We start from the raw sequence: 20,097 nt of genomic DNA on the forward strand, positions 1-20,097 counted from the left end.
AATTTAATCGCAAAAAAAAACACAAAACAAATGGAACACATTCAAAACAACTAATATGCATTATTTATACGAGTTTTGACATAAATTAAATCGGAATACCTTGATTTATGTTTTTCGGAAAGTTGAAGAATTGAATTAAAGGAATCAATATAAGGAATGGCGTGGGTCCAATGCGTTGGTCTGCATCGTACAAGTAGTCACCTACATTACATACACGGGAGATATTTTTACACCATGAAAATAACAAATTCAGAATAATGATAGTTGTCCTGTCTCCCCTTTCTGGTGCCAATTACGTTGTTGTCGTCCTGCTAAATATGCCCCCCGTTATTAATCCTATCTACCTTCTTCTTTAATCCCTGTCCATTGCCTCCTTCCTTCTCCATTTTCCGTGCTTCTTCTTAAAAGATTACTTATTTGATGTTTAGGAAAAAATCTCATTGATTTTCAGGTTTATCATTTTCTACATTTATCAGATTAGTTTGAAACTATCATTTTCTTCGTAGTTAATTAATTGATACAGCTTTTTGATTTTCTCTCGAAACACCTTCACCTTTCCAGTTTTTAATGAACACATCCTGCATTGAACGCATTACGTGATCGATCAATCTAGCTGGTTGCAAAGGGTTCAATTGATGTTTATTCCTCGAAAATATTGTATTGAATAAATAGGATACATAAGAAAATATTCAAGTGTACAAAAATTGCTTTAGGCCAGGAATTCAAATTCTAACAAGGGCTTTTCTTGCATTCTTTTGAGTCCACGCGCTGCATGCAATGCATTGGTGGCAGAGCGCTTTCTCATCTTCTTCCTCACGTGCCTCTTCCACCAGAAAAGTTCATTCCGACGATAGCTTCATCGTCACGCGCGGAAGCAGCCGATGCATCATAAAAGCGGCTCTCTTCGGCAGCCGTAATGGTAGCCGTAGCCGCCATAATATATCCCGTAGGAAGAAGCACCAACAACCTGCTGGGAATCACAACGACGTCGTCGATGAGTGGCGTTCTCAATGTTCGTACGAGAATTCACCGGGCAGGGGTTCGTCGGAGGTTCGTCCGCCGCCGCAGCCCCTCCCTTTGCCGGACTTAAAGGTGCTGCTCCGTCAAGACCCTAATTTGGTTCACGCCCCCAGTGTCCCATTGCCTTCCCCTAGAGAAGGAATTTTGCATCATAAAGCTGGAGAGGAAACAGAAAGGGAAAAAGACAGAGAAAGAGAAAGGGTGGATGTTTTTAACGGTGACGCCCATAATAATGGTGGAACAACACCAGAGGGGTATGTGAAATTTTGCTCAATGCACTTAACTTTATTGGTTTTTGATTTTGCTCAAATGGGTCTTTTTTTTTTTACCACCTCAATTTCTAATGACATTCATGAATGATTCGGGCAGTACAAGCAAAAGTTTTGGGGTTGTAGTTTGTTGACGGTGATCATATTTTGAATATTTTTCTAAATATAGAGTATATTCATAACTGACTTTATCTAAATTGAAATTGAGACGCAGTAGATCAAATGGACAATTTTTGCTCAGTTTCTCCTGTCATGTTCTCTTCTTTTCCTGTTTGGGTAGAAATTTGCAAACTTAAATCACGTTTAAATAAGATAGTCTAGTTTATTAATGGGTATTTTCTCTTATAAAAGAGAAGTAGGAAAGCACAGGGGTTGCTTCACTAGGGATGGAAAGAAGTTCATTGATACAGTTGTATCTTGCCTTTCTTTTCACTTTCTAAGTTTGCAAACAAATTTTGATACACAACAATGAAGCACTTTTGTTTTTCTCTAGGCATAGCTGGCAATTAAAACTCATTAAGTCATTTGTTGTAGGTTTTACATTATGTAGACCTAATGTATTTGTTCTTTGTTTTATATTTCAATAGACCATTAAGCCTAGATGGTCGAACGAGAACAGAGCTGTCCAGGAAAACACAACCTCAGAAGTTGCTTGTGCCAGAAAGAATTGCTCCTGATTTTTGGACAAGTGCTCCAACTAGTCCTTATGCAAGTCCGGCGCGTAGCCAACTGAAAAGTGGTGATTTTATAATTAGTCCTCTTTTCATCACACCCCCTGGTGTTTTCCAAGTTTGGTCTGCACCTGAAATGCCTCCTTCAGATACCCCTCATGGTGTAGGATTCTATTATAACAAAGCTTTTAGTGTTGATAATTCTCCTCTTCATAGTCCAAGATTAAGTCCTCAGCCAAGATCCAAGAGTCCAAGTGGACCTGCTTCACCTTTGCATCATCTACCACCAAATGATCAGAGCTCAATGGCACGTCGTGAGACTTGTGCTCAAGGCAATGTCCATCCTTTACCCCTTCCTCCTCTAGCTATCCCTCCCGTTTCACCACCTACTCCAAAAACAGATATAACACCTGTTAAATGCCAATGGAAAAAAGGAAAGCTTATCGGACGAGGGACATTTGGAAGTGTTTACGTAGCATCGAACAGGTATATAAATGTTCTTCATGTTGCATATACAATGGCACTGTATATGACCTATCCTTCTATAGTTTCTAATGTGACTCCATACACTGTTCTTAACCAGAGAGACAGGAGCTTTATGTGCGATGAAAGAAGTTGAATTATTACCAGATGATCCAAAATCTGCTGAGTCTATAAGGCAATTAGAACAGGTCATATTTCCTTCATTTTCTTTGCTTCGTAGTCCTTGAATACTTAGATTATGTGTATTGATCTTGATTAGTCCTAATCACAAATCATTAATGGGTACACCTGGCATTAGCGGAAATTTTAAAGTGGGGTATTTCCATTCATCTACATGTGATATTTTAACTACAATAAAGCTTAGTCAATAAAGCAACTGAAAGGGGAGAAGTAAGGAAATAGAGATCATGTTTCATAAGTGTTTGCAGCTGAATGTCATTTCAATGAACACAATCTTTTGCCCCATGAGTTACAAGCTTGAATTGGTTTCAGCTTTTTGTAATCTCTATTCATTATGTTGGTGTAGGAAATTAAAGTTCTCAGCCAGCTCAAGCACCCAAATATTGTCCAGTATTATGGCAGTGAAATAGTAAGAAATTGCCCTTCTGCAACTAAGTTATAAACTTGATCTTTACATGCATTTAGTCTTCAATGTAAGTCTTTTTTTTTTGGCACTGCAGGTTGATGACCGCTTTTACATTTATCTAGAATACGTTCATCCTGGTTCTATCAATAAATTTATCCAAGACCATTGTGGGGCAATTACAGAATCTATTGTGAGAAATTTCACCCGTCATATTCTCTGTGGACTAGCTTACTTGCATAGTAAGAAGACCATTCACAGGTAACAGTCAGACATGCAACTTCGACAGATATAGGATATAGAACCTTCTTAAGAACAAATTAGAAAACTTTTGTTGTATAGGGACATAAAAGGGGCTAATTTGCTTGTTGATGCTTATGGGGTTGTCAAGCTTGCAGACTTTGGGATGGCTAAGCATGTAAGTTACTCTAGCTCAAGACATTTTTCAATTTGCACATCTTTTGTGAGTAAAAAATGGTATTCTATTCTGTGGAATATACTGAATGACCCTAGATCACTTGTTCTACAATATCGAGAATCATAATGTCAATGAGAACAGTTATCTTGGGAAAGACAACAACAATATCAGTTGCAACAGTTATCTTAGACTGATAGATTGGTTGTTGTTGCCAGGCTTATATTTTTCGTTGAACATTAAGTCTTGTTATGCAGTTAAACGGGCACTCAGCTAACCTCTCTTTAAAAGGAAGTCCATATTGGATGGCCCCTGAGGTACTTCACCTCAACAGCACAAATATCTTTCTAATTATGTTATTTCACCTCCCACAACTTATTATTATTTTTTTGTTTCCTGCAGCTCTTGCAATCAGTTATGCAGAGGGATAATAGTAGTGATCTTGCCTTAGCTATTGACATATGGAGTTTGGGTTGTACTATAATTGAGATGTTGAATGGCAAACCGCCTTGGAGTGAATATGAAGCTGTAAGAACTTAATTTCTGCATTTTTAGTATTAACGCGTTTCTTGAAATGCTCTCGTAGATTAACAGGGCGCTAAGAACTTAGAAAATATTGACTAATCATGTTAAATTTTGCTGCATTGAGGGGTTATATAATTTTGTTGCTCTCACATATCTGATTTCTACCAATGTACCTCTTTTTTTGTGTCTTTGGCCATCTAAGAAAGAGTTAAAGATATCTTTCACTATGTCTGGAATTGCCTTTGGTCAAACCTCAGAATCATGTTACTGATCTATTAAGTCCTAATTTGCTGTTTGAATTTTATAGTATCAGAATTTGTGGAATGTTAGAAGCACAAAAACTGCGGCTGCATGAGTCCTTGTTTGAACTCTATTTGTCAAAGGCTTTCTTTGTATAATTTCACTAAATGTAAAGAGCAGGATCATGCAGTACAATATTAACCGTTTGCGATCTTTCACGTTGACTCTATCTTTAAAATTTTAACTATTGCAGGCTGCAGCGATGTTCAAGGTTCTGAAAGATACCCCACCAATACCTGAAACATTGTCACCAGAAGGGAAAGATTTCTTACATTGTTGTTTCCGTAGAAATCCAGCAGAGAGGCCATCAGCTAGCATGTTGCTAGAACATCGATTTGTGAGACTCTCGCATCAGCCAGATGTTCCTTCTTTTGTCCAGCAACTTAATGGGATAAAACTGACAGTATGTACATTCAGTCCCTTCTCCTCCCCCTCTCCCCTTCTTCGTTTTCCTTTTTTGTTGGTTCTGTGCCTTTAAGCCAGTGTACCTATGACAGGAAAAGTTGCACTCTCAGAGAGAGCAGATAAGTTATAAACTTGAATCGGTGCATGTATCATTAGAGAGATAGCACACAGAAGGTGCTGGCAAAGAAAAAAACATTGCAATCCGAAGAATGGCATGCTCAGATGGTGCAAACTGACTTTAATGTCTGCCGACTTAAGCTTTATGCTTGATTAAGACAGGCCAGCAATAACATCATTCATATTCTAACATAAATAATGGCACCTTGTTATTTTGCTCGTTCAACTCTCATGGCCCTCCCCAGTTCATCCTCATTAACAGAGGCATTCTGGGCCGACTACTACAAGTACATATGCCCATCTGCTGCGGTGGCTTGGAAGCAAGCTACCTCGGCTATCTTCCGAAATAGTAGTACTCATCTTTATTGATGTGGTTTTCAAAGGAGAGCTTGACTAGTGAATACATTGCAGACCTTTATCAATGTGCTTCGTATCTGTTAGGAGCCAGCAGATACTCTCATACTCTCCCTCAGCAATGTGTAGAACTTGAGGGGAAGATACTTGTATAGTCCAGGGAAATTGCCCTGCAGACCTTGGATCTTACATGTAGAATTTGTGTATTACTAACAAAAAATGGAGCTTCAACGACAACTATACAGATGCAATGACAGAAATCAAAGATATTGAAATGCTTTGAAAGTTGTATGAGTTAACTATCAATCTTTAAAGTATTTCCTGATTGCTTATTGTGTAATTCAAAGCAACTGAATGAATTCTACAAAGCAAAGCTGTGACAAACATATACGTCAAAAAAACTACACCGCCATCCAGGCAGTTATATGAATCCTCACTGTCCGTCCACGTTGCTCCATTTCTCTATTCCAATATTATTTGACAACCTATATATAACTTTCCTTAAATTTTTGCCCTTTAGTAGGTTTAGTATCTACAGCAACCCACTGCTCTCCTGTATGAATACTGTGCCGCATGCTCTCAGATTCTGCAGCTTCTTCCGCGGTTTGGCCAAACTATACATTTTAGCAAGCTATCATATTCTCTGTTACTTTGCGTCAAAGTTCTAATATGTTAAAGTTAAAAATGAGATAAATATTTTGCATCCATTCCACATTATAAACCTAAAGTACCAGGATAAATCAACAATACGTCACTCAAATTAAACATTGTTAGCGAAAGGAATGAGAAATAAAAGGCGAACTAATTACTGAAAAATAGCACGGGCTAGCCAGTTTTCGGACTGGTCATTCAAAATTAGCCAGCGTTTGCAAAGTCATTGAAAAATAGCCACTAGTTTATTGCAACATGGAAATTTCCAGCATAATATACCGGAGATCGGTGCACCTGTGTATGAACTTCGAGCATATTATGTTGGAAATCCAACACAGATTGGAGCACCTCTAGTATATTATGCTAGACCGATATATTATACTGGAACTCTAGTATATTATACTGGAGTTCCAGTATACTTATGCTGGAACTCCAGTGTAATATACTGGAGTATTTTTCCGAATTTTGAATATTGTTTTCGTTCAGATTTATCTTTACATGAAAAGTGGCTAAATTTCATTACTTTTGAAACTATAACTATTTTTGAATGACCACTTGTAAATCTGGTTATTTTTGAATTTCTCCCGGATGCAAAACAGAGCTTTGATTTTCGATGAACAAACGGATTAATAGACGCTTGTTTTCTATTCAAGAATTCATAATCTTTTATTCGAAAAAATTAAATATGAAAGTATATAACCATATATAGAAACCACGAGGTATATTGTCCATAAATAGCTGAAATTATGATTCACCTACTAGTCTTAGAACCTTGTAACGATTGCGTTTGAAAACGTGAATCATGATGGAAAGTGGTCAACTTTTAACTCATTAAGTCCAACAAAATGCGAGAGTTGAACGAGAATCATGAAAAGAACATGAACAGTAAGTAGAGTAGCATAAAAACGGAAATTTGGCAAGAGTTTGATTTTCTTTCCTTTTTCTTCGTTGAACCAACCAATCCAAAAAGCTCAAATAGCAGTCGAACACACACACACATACATTCAGACTGTGGAGCACTAAATAGAGACCGAGGGGGAATGGATCCACCGAAGATACAGGCCATAGACACTTCCACCAGAAATTCTCCCCCAATAGAGGATGAAAAGGACAAATTAATCAATGAAGGGTACCCCTCTTCCTACTTCATTATTTTTGTTCTAGTTAAATTGATAATTACCTTTACCTTTTATTTGCTGCAGTTGTTCTTGCTTATACGATTGCATGGCTAGCTTTTTGGAGGACTTGTGCTGTTGCGATTTCTGCTCTTCTCAATGCATATGACAACTACTCCTACATTTTTCAAAGCTGTTACATTAACTTGTATTGTTCTTAATTTTATTTTGGTTATATAGTCTTTCATCTATATAGAGTATCTTGATACTGTAATTTAGTGCATTGATGTTATGCAATTGTTTAATTAACGGAAACATATCGCTTTCTTTCTGTCTGTTTAATTTTCCCAAAATCGAATTAGGCATACATATGATGGAGAATTGAACCACAGTTGGAGGAATTCAGTACGAGAAAACAACGACGAAAAGTTGTTGTCTTTAGTTTAACGTATTATCTTCGTAATCACCAATATGATTCAAATTTTCTTCTTTGGTTATCTGATTCTGAAAAATATTTTTCTAGGAGACCTTCTTTCGATGTATAATGTAGGAGTAATATGCCAAAATAAAATATACCTATTATATGTGAAGAAGCATTGCTGTAAAGACAAACAATTAGTGAGTTGTTGACTCAATGGTCATTCAATTTTGGGTAATTGTTCATCAAAGTCCTAATTTTTTTTTTATATTTCAAAAATTATTCAATTTTGGGTAATTAGTCATCAAAATCATATAGCTTTCTTTTGTCTTTTAAAAATCATTCGACTTTACCTAGTTTACTTAAAAGATCATCCTTGTCAAATTTTTTTATTTACCGATGAGATTTAGCGATACGAAATAAATTAGTTTTATGAGAAAAATACTAAAACACTAATTTAAAATCTAAAACATTTTAAACTCCAACTCACCCGTATACCCAATACCTGACCCATGCCACATATTTGAGTAGACTTTAACAGCTTGTCTACTCTATATGTAGTTATAGTTAATTTTTAAGTTTTTATAGTTTTGGACAATGATTTATGTCATTGAATTTTTCAGTTCCCATCTCAAAGATTATGGTATATCAAATTTAAAAGTTAAAATAAATTGCTTATGAACAAACTTAAACACAGCTATGTGAAGAGCAAGGCAAACTTTTGAAAGCCATTATTCATTAGATAATTATGATGACACATGAAATTTTTTAAATTAATTTAACCATACTACTACAACTCAGGTTATGCTGTCAACACTCATTATGATTATGGTTCTTCAATCGTTCATAGTTTATATGTGTTTCAACATTATTTTTTAAAATTCATTGCTATTAGACTTTAAGTCAAGTGCAAGGGAACTGAAAAAATTCAATAATATAAATTATGTTCATAAACATTTTCGTAAAAAGTCCAATGTTACAATTTAATATTCTTAAAAGTTTATTTAAATTTAACAACACTTGCCGCAAAATCCAGGAAATATAAAAAGATTCTCAAATATTTTTCAAAGGATTTGCGAGTATTTTCCCTTCAAATATAGCAAGATTTGATTGTTGTAAATTTGATGTAGCATAATTTTTTAGATGAGAATTGAAAAATTCAATGATATAAATTATTGTCCAAAAGTACAAAAAATTTCGTTTACTACAATTGCATAAAGGCCAGAGAAGATACGAAAGTCGACCCATATATGTAGAACAGTATTGGGTAAACAGGTGGTTTGGGTTTTAAAATATTTTAGGTTTTAAATTAGTATTTAATAATTTTTTTCTTAAAATTAATTTTTTTCATGTAACTAAATCTCATTAGAAAATACAAAATCCGGCAAGAATGGCCATTTAAGTTAACTAAAAGTTGAGTAATTTTTGAAAGACAAAAGAAAATTACAGAGTATATTACAACTTCCCAAAATTTGGTAATTTTCATAACTGCAACTTCTATTAGAGTATATTACATCATCTGCAACTACTATTTGATTCAGGTTTGGTACAATATTTTATATAATTAATAGATATTCAACTAAAAAATTATCTTCTCTCTACGAAAATCATTTAATAAAAATTCCAAAATTTTAGCAAATTTAATGAGATCCTCATCATTTCCTAAATTTAAGCCTGAATTGACTACAACCAATTATTTCTTAAAGAATCTGGAACTCACGAAATTCTAGCATAACCGAATCGACTACAACTCAAATACAATGAATCATCTCTTAATGTATGTCCTTAGGCTTTCATTAAAGAAAGAGTTACCGCCCTTGTCACTTGGCCTAACAGCCCAATCGAAATGGCCCAAATTTGAAGCTCTTACCCTATTTAGCCTGTAACACTCCTCAAATTAATATTTCACTAATTGCATATCCAATTATTTAAGTGTGTGTGAGTGTGTGTGTGTGTGTGTGTATATATATATATATATATATATATATATATATATATACACACACACACACACACACACTCACACACACTTAAATAGTTGGATATGCAATTAGTGAAATATTAATAATTTTAATATTTTTATTATTAAAAGTGGGTATCATTAATTATTAGTTAAATGAAAACAAGAAAAAAAAAAACGGTTTTGCAGGCGAGCAGGCTAGTGGTTAGGACTTTCTTCTCTTCCAGTGCTATTGGTGAGCTCCGCTTTTGTTCATGGAGTATTCTTTAGAGTTATCTTTATTTAGTTATTTCTTTGTTTACTTAGAAAACTGGCCAGGAAATCTGATGTCCTGAGTAGTGCGTCAGTTTATCAGTAGAGGCTTCATAGACACAGTCGTTGGGTTAAGATTCAGATGTTTATGATAATAACTTAGCAGTAATTCAGTAGTTACTACAATTAATGTTTTGGAGTTGATTTATTTAAATATTTAAATTAATCAAAAGTATTTGATTTGAGTATTGCCTTGTTGCATATAAAGTTGGAGTTATAATAGATTTGATAGGCAGAGATGGTTCGCTCGGTCATGTTTAGTGATCGAGTGCCGGTCCCGGCTTGTTCAAAAAATGGGTCGTGACAAACTTAGTATCAGAGCCTCAGGTTAATGGAGTCCTAGGGGTCTATGAAGCTGTGTTAGTAGAGTCTTGTTTATGGGTATGAAGCGCGCCATACTTATAAACAGGAGGCTACCAACATTTAGGAAAATTCTCATTTTTCTCATACTTTAGATCGTGCAGTAGATCCTACCTCTAAGAAATTATCTGATGTATTCGTTTCTCCAAAACTCGCAGAAATGGCTCGTACTCGTAACTCTGACACTGACACTCAGAATGCTGCTCAAGAAACTATTGTTACTATTGTGGCTCAAGTCAGAACTAAGAAGGCTTTAACTCAGAAAAGGAAGGGTAGATCCACAAAAGGGGTCCAAGTACCCCCAGTTGAACGTGAAGAAGGGGTGGATAATGATGAGCAAATACCTCAGGATCCGGTGTCGCCCCCAACAGCAGCTCCGGCTCAGACAACTATATCCCCAGAGTTGGGTCAGATGTTTAATGCAGTCAACAGTGCTATGAAGATGTTTAAAGCCTTCATGGCCAACCAGAACGAGAGAAGAGATGAGATTGCACCTCAATCAAATAGACAGAACAATTTTGAATCCTCAAGAGTGAATGAATTTTTGAAGTTGAATCCTCCAGTGTTCCATGGTTCTATAGTTGATGAAGATCCAATGTTGTGGCTGGAGGGTGTCAAGAAAGCCCTCCGAGTGATGAAAGCATTTGATGATGATGCTGTGGAGCTGGCTGCTTATCAGCTTAGAGATGTGGCTGGCGCTTGGTTTGAGATGTGGGTAAAGGAAAGAGATGAAGATGATGGTCCGCCTACTTGGGAAGAATTTGAAGAGGCCTTCATGGCTAACTTTATCCCGGAAGAGGATAGGGAAGTTAAGGCTACAGAGTCCGAACAGCTCAAAAAGGGAATAAAAGTGTGCAAGAGTAGTACATGGAATTCATAAGGCTAGCTAAGCATGCTCCTCACATGGTTAAGACAGAAAAAGCAAAGATTCACAGGTTTGTTGGCGGTTTGGCTTACCACATTAAGGATACGACATCCGCTGCAGCAGTAGGAATGACAACTTTCTCCTCTGTTGTGGGATTCGCCAAGCACTTAGAAAAAGACAGACAACAAAGGAGAGAACAAAAAGAGCATAACAAGAAAGCCCGGACAGCGGGCAAGTTTAATGGTACATCCACCGGAGGTGGAAAGGATTCCTCTAATCAGGAGTCATTAGCACCCGCTCAGTCCAGCCATCAGTCAGGTGGTGGGTCTTCCTTCAGACGTACTCAGAGTTATGGAAACCAGTCTCGCCAGAATCCGAATTTTAGGACATCATCCTCACATAGCCAGAGTCATGCTGAGCAACATTCACACCAACAAGGTCTTTGTGGAACATGTAAGCGGCAACATTCAGGTTAGTGCAAGCTCGGGTTTCATGGTTGCTATCATTATGGAGACATTGGTCATATAAAGGCCAACTGCCCAAAGTTGCGGCGTAATTTCAGTGGCGGATCAACTCGTCCTTCTAGTTCCTCAGCTACTGCAGTTGCACCATCCCAGGCTCGTAGTTCTCATAATTAGGCCGGCCATGTGGCAGGAAGAGGTGCAGATCGAGTTACTCAGGGAGGGGGACAATCCCGTTTGTTTGCTACACTTGATCGTCAGAGTGCAGAGGCATCTGTAGAAGTTATTACAGGTATACTTTTAGTCTGCTCACATAATGCTTATTCCATAATGGATCCAGGTTCAACGTTTTTATATGTGACTCCATACTCTGCAATTAACCTCGGACTAGAACCTGAACAACTTAGTGAGCCATTCCTAGTATCTACTCCAGTTGGCGAGTCAGTGAAAGTCACAAGAGTCTATAAAGGTTATATAGTTTCAGTCCAAGGTCGCAACACCAAAGCCGATCTCATAGAATTAGAAATGGTGGATTTTGATATGATCATGGGTATGGATTGGTTATCTTCCTGCTATGCCATGTTAGATTGTCATGCCAAGATAGTCAGGTTCCAATTTCAAAATGAAGAAGTCTTAGAGTGGAAGGGTAGTTCAGCGTCGCTTGTAGGTAAGTTTATTTCTTACCTTAAGGCACAACGAATGATCGGTAAGGGGTGTCTCGCCTATTTGGCTCACATCATTAATCCAGAATCAGAACCACCAGCTCTTCAGTATGTGCCAGTTGTTAGAGAATTTCCAGATGTTTTCCCAGATGACCTTCCCGGACTTCCTCCTGAAAGAATCATATACTTTGGCATTGATCTCATGCCAGGCACTCAACCCATATCTATACCTCCTTATAGGATGGCTCCAGCAGAACTTAATGAGATGAGAGAACAGTTGAAAGACCTCCTTGACAAGGGCTTCATCAGGCCGAGTGTTTCACCGTGGGGTGCCCCGGTCCTGTTTGTCAAGAAGAAAGATGGGTCTCTCGGAATGTGCGTCGACTATCGGCAGTTGAATAAAGTTACCATTAAGAACAAGTACCCACTGCCAAGAATTGATGATTTATTTGATCAACTTCAGGGTGCAAAGTACTTTTCAAAAATAGACTTGAGGTCGGGGTACCATCAGTTGAGAATTAGGGAAGAAGATATATCTAAAACAGCCTTTCGAACTCGCTACGAGCACTATGAATTTCTAGTGATGTCCTTCGGGTTGACAAATGCTCCAGCTGCATTCATGGACCTCATGAACAGAGTTTTCAAGCCATTCCTGGATACCTTTATTATTGTGTTTATAGACGATTGTGTACTCTAAGAGCAAGGAAGATCATGCAGAACACCTCAGAATAGCCTTGCAGACCTTGAAGGAGAATGAGCTTTATGCCAAGTTTTCAAAATGTGAGTTCTGGTTGCAGTCAGTGGCATTCTTAGACCACGTGGTATCTAGTGAAGGCATAAAAGTAGACCCTTAGAAGACAAAAGCAGTCAAAAACTAGCCAAGGCCGACAACGCCAACCGAAATCAGAAGTTTCTTGGGGTTAGCTGGCTACTATAGAAGGTTTGTAGAGGAGTTTTCCTCACTTGCAGCTCCATTAACTAAGTTGACTCAGAAAGCAATTAGTTCCAGTGGTCAGACGCTTGTGAGCAGATTTTTCAAGAGTTAAAGAAGAGGTTGACCACTGCACCTGCATTAACCTTGCCGATAGGTTCGGGTGGGTTCACAGTGTATTGTGATGCCTCCAGAGTTGGTCTCGGTTGTGTTCTTATGCAAAATGGAAAAGCTATTGCTTATGCTTCCAGGCAGTTAAAGAATCATGAAAAGAACTATCCCACACACGACTTGGAACTTGTAGCAGTGGTGTTTGCATTAAAAATATGGCGACACTACCTTTATGGCGAGCATTTTGAAGTGTTTACAGATCACAAAAGCCTCCAGTACATTTTCAAGCAAAAAGAATTAAATTTGAGACAGAGAAGGTGGCTCGAGCTATTGAAAGATTCTGACATCAATATCCTTTATCACTCGGGCAAAGCTAATGTGGTAGCAGATGCACTTAGTAGGAAGTCAATGGGTGTCTTGGCCCACCTTGTAGTACAAAGGCGATCTTTGGGTCGAGAAATTCAAAAACTGGCAAATGATGGAATTAGATTGGATGAGACCGAAGAAGGAGGTATAACTGCTTATGCCTTAGCGCAATGCTCCCTTGTTGCGCATGTTAAGGCTAAGCAAGACGAAGATCCATACTTAATGAAGTTAAATGAAGGAGTCAGAAACAAAGAAATCACTGCTTTCACTTTAGGAAGTGACGGAGTTTTGAAGTTGAATGATCGGTTATATGTGCCTGATGTAGATGGTCTCAGGAAGGCCATAATGGAGGAAACTTACAGTTCGAGGTACTCTATCCACCCAGGTGCTAACAAAATGTATATAGACTTGAAAGAGTTGTATTGGTGGAAAGGCATGAAGAAACAAATAGCAGAACATGTGGCTAAATGTTGGAATTGCCAGCAAGTCAAAGCCGAACATCAGAGGTCTGGTGGCCTAGCTCAAGATATAGAAATACCATAGTGGAAATGGGAGATGATTAATATGGATTTCGTAGTAGGTATACCTCGCACGTACCGTAAGCATGATTCAATTTGGGTTATTGTAGACCAACTAACAAAGTATATTATACATTGTATAAATGTATTATATACTATATACTATAAATATACTATATATAATCCTCTTAAATCCAATATTATTTTTATTGTATATAGATAATAGAGCTCTTAAATATATAGTAAATACGTATATTTGTATATGAATAATGTATTTTTTATATAGTATATGCATATTATGGTACTTAATATATAGTCCTCGTAAATGCACTTTTCTTTATATATATGTATATTATACTAAATGTATATGAATATTGCACAAATATTTAGTTTTTCTTGGTATATTGTAAGCATATACAAAATATTTACATAAATTATACCAAATTCATACATAAATATTTTAGTATTTTGCCTTTAATCCTTAATACCACATGATTCAACATTCTCATTTCTAAATGAAAATGTTGAACCACGGTAACTTCTTAAAAAAAAAAATTCAAAAATGTCAACTTTTATCTATTTAACAATTGATTGAATTTAGTAGAAACCAAAAGGAAAAAAAAAAAGATGAAGAAAAAGAACACCATGGGTGTGAAAGACAAAAGATCAAAATAAGTTTGAGATCCGAAATCCAAATCTTCTTGTTAGATTTATTGTTCATTTCTGCTTCTATAGATGATAGGACAATTATTTTCAATTATAAGTAATTTGACAGACTCCTCTGAGTGCTCAAACGAGCATATCAAATGAAGTTCAAAGAGAATAATTTTACTCCCATGAAATTGTGGAAGAGAATGCTTGTTGATTTCTCAATATGGTATGGTGAGAGGAGATAATTATTGGATATTAAAGAGAACAAGTGTGTTGTGATAAGTTCTAAATAGGTTGAATATTTCACTATCTAGTTAATGAAGGAGAAAATTAAGGAGTCAACAATATTAATTCAATTAAGATATATATATATATAGATATATATATATATATATATATATTATATATTGCCCTGAACTATGTACTCCATTGTATTGAATCAGAGTTAGTATATTCACCATTAATTCTTAGAGTACAGTATCCTATTTTAAGTATACTAAGATGGAGAATCATAAAGAGACACAATGGAAGAATCGATAATTATCATATGAACTACTACTACGGAGTACCTATGTTTAGGGAATATGGAGCGTTGGTTATGAGATAATATTATAGTGGTAACCTAATATGCTTATAGTAGTAATCAATAATTAACAAATTGGAAGATTTTTAGGGACTAAGTGCCTCTTAGATTGCCATTCCCCTTTAATAGGGAATTTACCATATTTTTAGAGAATATATATATATATATATATATATAGAGAGAGAGAATTTGTAATTTTAAAATAAGCAGTAGATTATGGAATATTTTACAAATTCATATGTAACTATGAAAATTTCCCAAAATTCTCGCAGGTAACTGATGCACGGCTTAAAATGTGATAAATGATACTCCTATGTTTGTCTTTTTCTCAATATAAAAAAATAACTTTTTCCACTTGAATGTCAAACATATTTGACGCAACAAGATTTGAACTTATGATTTGTGCCTAGCTAATCGGCATAAGTAATGCGGTCTTTATTAAACCAATAGCCAAGGGCGTCTGTGCGACTCGATTGGATTAAAGATGAATCAATTTTAATTTGACCATGCGGTCAAAAATAAAAGAGAAGATTCTATTCAAAAGGTTCTAGTTAAAAATGGCAAAGTATAGCGAGTCAAATTGAGCATACTTATGTCTACTGATTTACTCAGCTTCGATGGCATGCCTGATCCTTCCCCTCAATGGAAAGCTTATCTGTTCTCGATTTTACATAAATCAACTTAAGGCACATAATTAAAAATTGGAGCTAAAAAAAGAAAATTAAAGTCCTTTATTCGTAGTTGATAAATTATTCAGCATTTTTCAATTCGAAGAAAACTTGTCAGTTAGTTGTCGGAGTTTCCTTTCCTCTGAAAGCAACTTAACAAAACGGATAATAGCTTCTTCATTAGTCCCCTCCCCATGAACTGCTTCATACCGTCCTGTCTCCACGTTGACCCTTGACACTGGCTTCTTCAATAGATCATTACCAATCTTCACAAGTGTCTCCATGTTTTCTTTGGTTGCAACATCCATATTTGCAGCGTCCCCTGTCAAATTATCATCCTATGCAAATATAAAAATAACATCAAGTGAGAAAATATGTCGTCAGAGACCGTATTTAACTTATATAACTTATTAGTCTCATTTCAACACACATCAACTTTTAATAGCGCTTAAATACTTCGAAATCTTTCCGGAATGTTACATTCTTCCCCACTTAGGGTCATTCGTCCTCAAATACACAACATAACTTATCTCTTTCTTCGCACCTCTTAATGTCCCAAATTTTTTTATAACTCCCAAATTTATGTTACTGTATTTTAACCTTAGAAGGTCTAAAGCTGTTACCTGGATTCTGAGGTAATTCTTCTCACTGCCAAAGGACATAAAAATGGTGGAAAGGTGTATGTCCACAATATCAACACTTGCATCACCATAAACATCAATCAATGGACTGGCACCATTGTTGTACATCCAACCAAGTAAGCCCCATTTTGAAGCTGAAGCAGCGTTATACTTCTCTTCCTGCTTGCCTATACCTGTGCCCAACGACAGAACCAACATTCTCTTGCAGTCCATGGTTTTCACACCCTCATATTGGAATTTCCCGTTCATCATTTCTTTTATAACGTGAGTCATTGCCATTAGAGTCTACAAATACAATTTGTAGAAAATTGTCATTCACATATTGGGAACAACTGATTACCAATATTTCAGGTTAATTTCATCTTATCCACTATAACAGTAAAGTTAGAAAATTGTTTTTTGTCATAGTAAAGTAATTGAACTATGTTGAATTGTTCATAAACTACGAACGAACAGAAGGTCAAATTTAGTGATTATACATGAAATTAACCTCGTAATTTCAGATAAAAGTTTTTTAATTTTTTTATTTTTAATTACATTCTTCTAATTTTCAATTGGCCACTCACCGGATTATTTGCAGCTACACCTCCATCTATAAGATCAAATGTATGTGTTTTTCCTTGAGCATCCTTGGTCTCAAAATAGTGTGCAGGGAAATAAGTTGGTGCTGCTGAGGTACCGAGACAGATGTCTGACAGTAGCGCGTCCTTAGATACATTTGCTCTGGCCTGTAAGAGAGAAATTCAAATATAAAAATCATGAGCAGAAAATGGATTAGTAGTAAAGAGACATAACTAAATATTTTTTAGGTAAACAGAACTGTACATCAAGGGTGGTGAAAATGATGGGCTGAAGGCGCTTGATATCAAAAGTTGGGATGACTATATCAGTCAATGTCTGCTTGGTAGTTAGATTGCCTAATGTTGACTTAACCAATGATCTCAGGTACTTGCCGTCATATTTTGGCCCCCCAAATATCCTTGAGAACTTCTCCACAAATCTGGTGCGGCTGCATTACAATGAGGATTTGACATTATCAATATTGGTGGCAAAATCTATTCGCCCAAATTTTAATGATTTAGATTGACGCATTTGTTGTCTGAAATGATCCATCAGATTGTTCGGAAGAACAGGTCAAATAGTGTGCTCAACGCCAAAATACAAGACAAATATACGAAATCAAATTTAGAAATTGACGCTAATAACTTAAGAAAAAATACATTTAACTTTTTTTTCTTTCAGAAAGCAAAAATATAAAGGAGGGAAGTTGGGTCATCATATTGGGTGGGGTTGGGATATTGACCCAAGTACACTTTGTGCGAATTGAGTCGTTAATTGTTTATTAATTTGACCCGTTCCAACTCGTCCATTTGACACCTCGAATTAGCATTGTGTTCGCCCAAATATTAAAAAAGCACTTGATTATCAACTGTTTTAGCTAACCTGCTCGTAGGAAAGATTTTAGGGCTGTGCTCCATGTAGAAGTTGGTAATATCTTCTGCTGCATATAAAGGGAGGTTATCTTTGTTGGGAGCTGTAAGCATAGTTGTTACCAGTCCGCCTGTACTTGTTCCAGCTACAACATCAAAATAGTCTGCAATTCTTGCATTTGGTCCATCAATTTCCTAAAATAACAAGATAGGTTGAGGATAATTACAGCCTTAACTTTCAATCATAGAAGGAAATTAAAAAATAAACGTAGTATAGTTAAGCATTGTAGAAAAAAATGGTTAACAAGTACCTGAAGTTTGGTTTCAAGGAAAGCAAGAAGTGTGCCAGGAATAATGCCTCTGATGCCACCTCCATCTATGCTCAAAACTGTTACCATCTTTCCTTTTGTAGCAGCAGAAACCATAACATGTTGTAGGACATGAAGGAACACTAACACTGTAAGCACTGCTAAGAAAATCCTCCCCATAATGTGTCAAGTGCAATAGATTAGCAAAAGATTAGACTGATTGTTGGAAGAGAAGAGGTTAGTGAAGTCCCTATTTATACTCTCACCTTCCCTTTGTTTGCTGTAAATTTACTAGTTACTTCATATTGACTGTTAAATTATTGGAGTTTAACTTTTAAATATTGACCTAATATTGACCTACAATAATAGTAGATCATTTAGGTGTAGTTTAGTTGTAGTAATGTTTTTCTTTTACACGTCGTCCCTTAAGAAATTACTCCTTCGTCTCAAATTATATGTCGTGGATTCTAAAAAGGGTTGTCTTAAATTATTTACTCCCTCCGTTTCATATTAAATGAGGTACTTTCTTTTTAGTCCGTTTCGAAATAAATGACACATTTCTAAATTTGGAAATAATTCAACTTTAAACTCCTCATTTTACCCATTTTACCCATTTTACCCTTAATGAGAAGCTTTTATAACCACATAAAAGTCATGGCCCCACTAAGCTTTACCCCTTAAGCTTTTCAGACCACAAATTTTAAAAGTCTTTTTTTTTTTTTTTCCGTAAACTCCGTGCCGAGTCAAACTACCTCATTTAATTTGAAACAGAGGGAGTATCATTTTAGAAGTTTAAGAGTAAAATAATTATTTTTTGCCTATTCTACCTTTAAAACTAATTGTTCTTGAAGATTACAAATACCTTAGTTATGAGTAAGTATTAAATGAAAAGAAATTATATCGTAAGACATAAATAAAGATAAAATATTCAAAAACCTATCTTATTTAATACTCCCTTCGATACACAATAAGTGACCAATTTGCTTAATTTGGGCACGCCCGTTAAGGAAATACTAAATTTTGGACAAAAATAATTAGTGTGACAAAACTACCCTTAATTAAATGTTGCAGCATAATTTAATGTGAGGAGTAAAAGACGTTTTAGGGATATGTACATAAGAGTAATTTTGGAAAAACAAATTGAACTTTCTCTTGATTATATAAATGGACACTTATTTTGGACCAGAATAAAAGGCAACTCGGTCAATTATTATGGACCGAAGGAAGTATTTTCTAAGTTTTTATGCTATATAGTCAATATTTTTTCTTTTCAAGGACATTTAATACTAAGGGCAAAATAAAAAAATTAATTAATTATACCTTAATTTTCTAAAATGATATATAATTATTTTAGATTAGTTATATTTAGTAACCAGAACAACTAATATAGACCAAAGAGAGTAATGATCACTGCTTTGAGTGTATATGCGGAACAGCATTACTAGTAATCTACTTTAACCATATAATAACACAAATGGCATACTATTAGTAATGATTAAATCCAAATATATGGGGGAATTTCATATGGTATTTCGTTCCCATCAGCCGTCGTTTTTGACTTTTTTTTGTTTCTCGTCGGATGTCTGATTTCTGACCCGAATCTGGATTTGAATCATACAAATATATTTTATAAAAAAATAAATTTATTCATATAATTCAAGATATTTGATTGAAAATAAATGGATATACAATCTCTATTGCTGTAAAATCAATAAAGGAATACATATTCTGAAAAAAGAGAAACACAAAAGTTAGTAAAAATAAATTCTGAAAATAGTACAGGAATAAATCGAGCCCACTGAATACACAATGTGTCCTTAAGGAAATTATTCTCTTCAAGTACCCGAGGTTATGGAATATATCCTCCCAGGATAGCACGATTTAACTCACCAGCGTATTGGTACCAAAAACTCCGGTGAACGGCGAACCACTCAATGATCGAAA

The 20,097-nt window shown here is 35.7% G+C and overlaps 2 protein-coding genes across 2 annotated transcripts; one reads left to right on the forward strand and one right to left on the reverse strand.

Annotated features, from left to right (window-relative positions):
- On the forward strand, positions 321-5,483 carry LOC109225188 (mitogen-activated protein kinase kinase kinase YODA-like). The gene is made up of 10 exons (XM_019389776.1): positions 321-1,274; positions 1,877-2,446; positions 2,544-2,631; positions 2,970-3,032; positions 3,124-3,287; positions 3,369-3,444; positions 3,699-3,758; positions 3,844-3,969; positions 4,460-4,669; positions 4,764-5,483. The coding sequence occupies exons 1-10, from the start codon at positions 778-780 to the stop codon at positions 4,833-4,835; spliced, it is 1,926 nt and encodes a 641-aa protein (XP_019245321.1). The 5' UTR covers positions 321-777; the 3' UTR covers positions 4,836-5,483.
- LOC109225189 (patatin-like protein 2) lies at positions 15,675-18,425 on the reverse strand. The gene is made up of 6 exons (XM_019389777.1): positions 18,157-18,425; positions 17,859-18,040; positions 17,241-17,424; positions 16,982-17,143; positions 16,398-16,700; positions 15,675-16,112 (listed from the first exon to the last, which is right to left on the reverse strand). Exons 1-6 carry the CDS (start codon positions 18,331-18,333, stop codon positions 15,870-15,872), a joined length of 1,251 nt encoding a protein of 416 aa, XP_019245322.1. The 5' UTR covers positions 18,334-18,425; the 3' UTR covers positions 15,675-15,869.

Source organism: Nicotiana attenuata, chromosome 5 (assembly GCF_001879085.1).
Source record: "Nicotiana attenuata strain UT chromosome 5, NIATTr2, whole genome shotgun sequence".
NCBI lineage: Eukaryota > Viridiplantae > Streptophyta > Magnoliopsida > Solanales > Solanaceae > Nicotiana > Nicotiana attenuata.

What these genes read in the sequence shown, in the direction of transcription:
- LOC109225188 (XM_019389776.1), top strand. Translation starts at nt 778, where the DNA reads ATGCATTGGTGGCAGAGCGCTTTCTCATCTTCTTCCTCACGTGCCTCT. An exon ending in AGTAAGAAGACCATTCACAG is followed by an intron (nt 3,288 to 3,368) that starts GTAACAGTCAGA and finishes TTTGTTGTATAG; the next exon opens with GGACATAAAAGGGGCTAATT. An exon ending in CTTGGAGTGAATATGAAGCT is followed by an intron (nt 3,970 to 4,459) that starts GTAAGAACTTAA and finishes TAACTATTGCAG; the next exon opens with GCTGCAGCGATGTTCAAGGT.
- LOC109225189 (XM_019389777.1), bottom strand. Translation starts at nt 18,333, where the DNA reads ATGGGGAGGATTTTCTTAGCAGTGCTTACAGTGTTAGTGTTCCTTCAT. An exon ending in GTGTAGCTGCAAATAATCCG is followed by an intron (nt 16,701 to 16,981) that starts GTGAGTGGCCAA and finishes TTGTATTTGTAG; the next exon opens with ACTCTAATGGCAATGACTCA. An exon ending in AGAATTACCTCAGAATCCAG is followed by an intron (nt 16,113 to 16,397) that starts GTAACAGCTTTA and finishes ATATTTGCATAG; the next exon opens with GATGATAATTTGACAGGGGA.